Raw genomic sequence first — 6,000 nt, 5'->3', positions numbered from 1 at the left:
CCATCTCTTTACGTCCTCTGCTATTTTCCTCCTCAGTGTTACGCAGTTCTCCCTGTAGAGGTCTTTCACCTCCTTAGTTAAATATATTCCTAGGCATTTTATTTTCTTTGTTGCGATTGTGAAAGGTATTAAGTCTTTGATTTGGTTTTCAGTTTGACTGTTGTTGGTGTAATATGAATGCTGACTTGTGTACATTGATTTTGTAACCTGTGACTTTGCTGAATTTATCAATTCCAGTAGTCTCATGGCAGAATCTTTGGGGTTTTCTAGATGTAAGATCATATCATCAGCAAAGAGCGATAGTTTGACCTCTTTTGCCCCCATTTGGATGCCCTTGATTTCCTTTTCTTGTCTGATTGCTCTGGCTAGGATTTCCAGCACTAAGTTGAATAGAAGTGGTGACAGAGGGCAACCTTGTCTGGTTCCAGTCCTAAGCAGGAATGCTTTCAATTTTTCCCCTTTCAGTATGTTGGCTGTGGGTTTGTCCTATACGGCTTTTGTCATTTTGAGGTAAGTCCTGTCTATGCCTATTTTGTTAAGAGTTCTTATCATAAAAGGGTGCTTTTGTTGAATGCTTTTTCTGCATCCATTGAGACATCATGTGGTCTTTGTTTTTACTTCTATTTATGTGGTGAATTACATTTATAGATTTGCATATGTTGAACCATCCCTGCATCTCTGGGATGAAGCCTACTTGGTCATGTTAAATTTTTTCCCTAGTCTGAAGTTTAGATAAAAGGGAACTTATTTTCTTCTAAAAAAGGAAAAGGTTTTAACTACAGAGTCAAGTAAGAATGTATATTGGTGTTGCTGCCCCCATAGCTAACTTAATGTTGTTGTACCATTTATTTCATACTTCTCCAATGATTTGATGCTTGTTTTAATAATTAATCACTAATACATTAATTTTAATAATTTCTTTCTGGGAATAAAGAAATTTATAGGAAACTCAGAAATTCAGAAAAAAATGAATTAAATAGAAATTATCCACAACTTTACCTCCCTACAGCAATAACGTTTCTAATACTTATTCCACATATAAATATACATTGTGCATACACATATCATTAAAAAAGGTTTGTCAAAAACAATATATTCTGGGGTGGTTACTCTGTTTTACACATCCATATTCAAAGATTATGGAGCTAAGAAGTCTAGACTTCTGGCTAGAAATTCTGGTCTCTTATGTTCTTATGAGGTCTAATGGACTTCACAATTCTCCAACTTCATTTTGAACAGATAAGCCAACTAACATCATTTACCACAAAGTAACTCCATGGGAGAGAGTTGGTGAGAATTATTTTTTAAACATAAATTTTACTTTTTCTGATGCCATTAGTAATACAGGTCACTTGGAATACCCAGGAAAAGTTGGTGGTGGACATCCAACACCCAGAAATAGTATACTTTCATGCTTTAACCTAGGTAGGCATATTTTAAAAACACAGGTTGGAATCGACTATATTTTATAATCTATTTTTTAAATGTTTCCTATTCTATTGATAGGAAACTCTTTTTAAATGATTATAAATAACCATACAGTATTATAGCATATGAATGTAACAAGTAACTTCTCCTTCTGCTGGACTGATTTTACTTTCGTGACTGTATCTTCCACTAGTTCCTTGGGACAAAATTCCCAGAGGTGAAAACCTTGGGTCAAAAGGTAATATTTAAGACTTTTGGGGGGGGGGGGAGGGGGATGGGCTCTCACTCTGTCACTCAGGCCAGAATACAGTGGCATTATCATAGCTCACTGCAACCCCAAACTCCTGGGCTCAAGGGATCCTCCTGCCTCAGTTTCCTGAACAGCTAGGACTACAGGCACACCACCATGTCCAGCTAATTTGCCTGGTTTTTGTAGAGATGAGGTCTTACTATGTTGTTTAGGCTGGTCTCAAACTCCTGGCCTCAAGCAATCCTCATGTCTCAGCCTTCCAAAGTGGTAGGATTACAGGTGTGAGTGCCCCACACCCAGCCCATGTAAGACTTTTGACACACCTGTCAGACTGCCCTCCGGAAAGGCTGACCACTTTGCACATACCTCCCTTACACCCTGCATTCTTAGGAGGGGGGAACTTTTTAATGAAAAAGAACAAAGGGCACTGGGCAGGCTGGACACCAGTATTGCACCAAGCAGGGAAGGTGCATCCTTGACAATGACTCCCGTCTGTGACCCAATGATGGCACTAGGCTATTTTAATGTGCCAGCAGAGAGAGAAGGGGCCACTTAGAGTAAACAGATTGTTAAGAGCCAACAAAAAGTTTTTCTGGACACAGAACATCAAGTACAGCAAGGGAAGTAACCTTTAAAAAAATGGAAGTTCTCCCCAGACAAGGTCTGGCTGGCCGTCTGGGGCTAGCACGCGGACCTTTGGGTCTTCTGGCAGAGAATCAAGGTGGCCCGAGTCAGAAAACAAGTCAGTCGTAAGCAGACCACCACAAGTCTCCCCCCGACTGTGGGCACCTCGGGTCTACAGACAGCATCTGCCAACTTCTACTTCCTGCAGCCACAGCTGATCAGGAACCTGGCTGCTGCTGTTCTCATGGACTGAAGCAACTTTAAGATACGGTGTTTGAGGAGGCAGAGCTTCTGCTGATTACTCATCATTTTCATAAACATGTAGAAAAGGCGAACAGTGGGAAACTGTTTGCTACAATCACTGAAATGTCACAAAACAATGTCATAGTGCAAAAGGAGAGCCAAAAAGGGGCCCTGCAATTCAACTGACCCTGCAAACCTGCTGCTGCAATAAAACACAGCTGAGCCAAAAGAATTTTACTTCTACAGAAGAAAAAGTGCTTCCAAAGGCCTCATGAGGAAATCAGCTCATTGTGGTAACAATGGCAGCCATGAGTGAGGGCTACTCCGTGTGGCCAGAAATATGTATTTCTCTCATTTAAACTACATGGAATTATTATCCTTCCTTCAAGATAAGAAAAGGGACCCAGGGCAAACTGCAGGCAAAGGCTTGAGGCAGGATCCAAACATCCCGGTCTGTTGGGATCAGGAACACAGCACTTGCCTCTACCGGACCCCATGCCACTGTCCCCTTTGCTCGAGCTGAGCCCCCACCCACACTTCCCTGTACTTACCCTCAGGGAGGAAAAAGTCACTTGTATCAGGCAGAGACGTGTGGGTTGCTTCAGAGACAGCTGGGGTATGAAATAAACACGGACACCATTTTGTAATCAATGATTTTTATCTTTGAAAATGGAAGCAAGTGTTTTGACAGAATACTATAGCCGCTCTATAAGAGCCGATCTAGGAGTAATTCACTGTCCTCCTCAGGGATGTCACGGCTTAAAAAAAAAAAAAAGACAAAACAGGAGAAATAATCCACAATGCTTCAGGTGCCTACAAGCCTGGCTGGGCATCACTCATTAGGTAAGTCCTAAGCTACAGCCTAAGATCAGGATGACTCTTCCCTGCCCTTCCGCTTCTCTCCGACCACATTCCCTACAGTGTTTCACGCCACCACCAACAATTTTGTTTACTTAATTAATTCGATATCAGAACCCTAAAACATTTCTGAATCTTAGAAACGCAGGTCCTCAGCAGATTACATTGATAAAGAAACAAATACAGGCTTGAATAAAAGTCATTGTAATTATTTTCTTTACATCTCATTATCCACTTCAATATTAAAAACACACACATACACACGTACATACACACAAAACCACATCCAACATTCAGATGCCCTGAAATCGTGGAGACAGCGATCCCAATATCGGTTGGTTAAGAACATGGTACCTTTTCTACACGGACATTACCCCTAGCTCAGCTGTGCCTTCTAACCTGCCATTGTCACACTCTGCCTCCAGCCTGGTTCCCCGTTTATGGAGGCTCCCAGCCAGCCCCATGCCACACCAGCACGGGCTTGTGCGAGAGCTCCCTCTGTGGTCCCAACGGCACTACACGCTTCACCTTCAATCGCAGACGTTCAGCCCTTCCAAAGCAGAGGCTCCCTAAATCTTGTTTCTCAAGCATGCAGTATGAGCAATTGGAAATGGGGTGAAGTACTAGCTAACCTAGGAATGAGCAGGTGACCAGAGCTCAGTCTCTGGCCCCTCTCTGGGTCCAGGAAGCCCCTGTGCTTTGACACAGCCTCGGTGCGAGCTGGAGAGGCGGAACAGATGAGTTGTGTGGAGGATGCAAAGGGACACGTTTGTACACATTAAAGCTACAGCAGAGGTCTGAGCTTCTGTTTTTGCTTCATTCTAGATCATTCCTCAGTCTCAATATTCAATAGCACCTTCTGGTCCTGTCTTAGCTGAACGTGAGCAGGGCTGAAAGGCAGGAAAGAGAGAAGGAACAGCTGGGGGAGCCCTGAGAGGTCGCAGCACATGTGAGGAAGAGGGGAGAGCAGGAGCTTTGTTGGTGGGAGGAGAGCCACCTCCTCCTCCAGCACAGCCAGGGACAGCACAGGTCACACGGGAAGACAGAGGATCACCCCAGGCAAAGGCTCCCTCCCAAGTTCCCTTGTTTCTAGTCCTCACCACTGTACTCAAGAGCTAGGCAAGCTGCGGAAATGGGCAAGAAGATACTCTCAACAATGTGTGTGTCTTCTTGTCCCGGGCACCCTTGTCAAGTATTGACCAAAACCTGAAACATGATGTTTACAGTGATGAATGCAACAGATCCTATATGTGTAACAAAACTGCAGAAACACATGCTAGTTTGGGTTAGATTATAATCATCAGAAGCACAGGATAACCAAGAAGCAAAATTCCATTCTGGTACAACCACCCAATTTCTAGGAAAGAGAAAGGAAAAGAAAGGAAGAGATATGATGTGAGCTTTTTTGATCAGAAGACTCAGTGAAATGAGAGGGGTAGTAATACGAATCCACGTGATTTTTTCAAGTCTTCCTTTTGTACAGTCATTAAGATGACCAGCTTTGTGCTGCAAATTAGCCAGCACCATGTGGCTACTGCTGATTGTTCTCAGATGAATGTTTATACAAAATAATATCTTATCTTCATTTAGTTTATAAACATACACAGTGCTGTCCCTTTCAAATTAAAGAAAAAAAAAACCACACACAAATACTGCAAAGTAGCAAAATACAAAGAAAAAAAAGCTACTTTTGGTTTTGGCAACATTAAAAAAAGAAAGAAATATAAAAAGCAATGTGGCATTGGCCCCTATTCGTAAAAACAAAAAGGTACTTGGGCACGACACTGAATCAGAATTGGTTTGTTTTCTAAAATTCAGAATATCTGGGATTTTAAAAGTAGCACTTTTGTCTTTTAAAAGTTCAACAAGTCACATAACACTTAAAACATCAAAAAAGCTTTCTGATAAAAAGCTCAGCTTTTAAATCACGTTTTGTTTCTGCAAATTTGGGAGATCAATTGAGTTCTTACTGGAATGTGGCCTATCGCTGGTTGACAAATCTGAAATGGAATGTCTCCAAATGGCAGTGCCTCCCCTCCGCCCTCCCTGGGACCACACCAACAACCAGCTACCAAGCACGAGTTCTTGCTCCCGTTTTTTTATAGGGGTGGGGGTGGGACCTTCAGGCTGCTATCTTCGCCATCTGCTGTTCCAACTTGGAAATACGCTCATCTTGATTGCAGATTGTGTCTTTTATAGATTTGATCTCTTTTAAAATCTCATCCAACTTGGCTTCATTTTGCTAAGAAAACAAACAAAAAAGGGGTCAGTGACTGAAGAGCAGTAAACAAATTTCAAGACAGTTCAGAATTTTTAAGACAGAAAATGTAATTTTCTATTTTGCAAATGGCAAGCCACAGTCACCAAGTTGAAAAGAGATATCAAAACCTACAGCATCTAGGCCTTATGAGAACGCAATTAAAGCCGGTTAATACATCTGAAACCCCAGAGCAAGACAACAGTGTATACTGCAGTGCTATTCTTGTCCCCATGCCTGGGCACTCACCCAGACAAAGGCTCTTAGGTAACAATTATATTGTAGGACCAGATTCCTTCAAGGCTCCATCAATAGTAACTTCTGTTTGACCAGGGTTAAG

The 6,000-nt window shown here is 42.2% G+C and overlaps 1 protein-coding gene across 1 annotated transcript in view; it reads right to left on the bottom strand.

Moving 5' to 3' along the window:
- Positions 1-3,184: 3,184 nt before the first annotated feature.
- Positions 3,185-6,000, bottom strand: part of CORO1C (coronin 1C) — a 71,278-nt gene continuing 68,462 nt past the window's right edge. Inside the window, exon 11 of the mRNA XM_045534623.1 lies at positions 3,185-5,645. Within this exon, the coding sequence (XP_045390579.1) occupies positions 5,526-5,645 (120 nt within the window). The 3' untranslated portion in view covers positions 3,185-5,525. The remainder of the gene's footprint in view (positions 5,646-6,000) is intronic.

Source organism: Lemur catta, chromosome 21 (genome assembly GCF_020740605.2).
Source record: "Lemur catta isolate mLemCat1 chromosome 21, mLemCat1.pri, whole genome shotgun sequence".
Classification (NCBI taxonomy): Eukaryota; Metazoa; Chordata; class Mammalia; order Primates; family Lemuridae; genus Lemur; species Lemur catta.
Note: the sequence above shows the minus strand (reverse complement) of the source record. Positions and strands in the feature narration are given on the sequence as shown.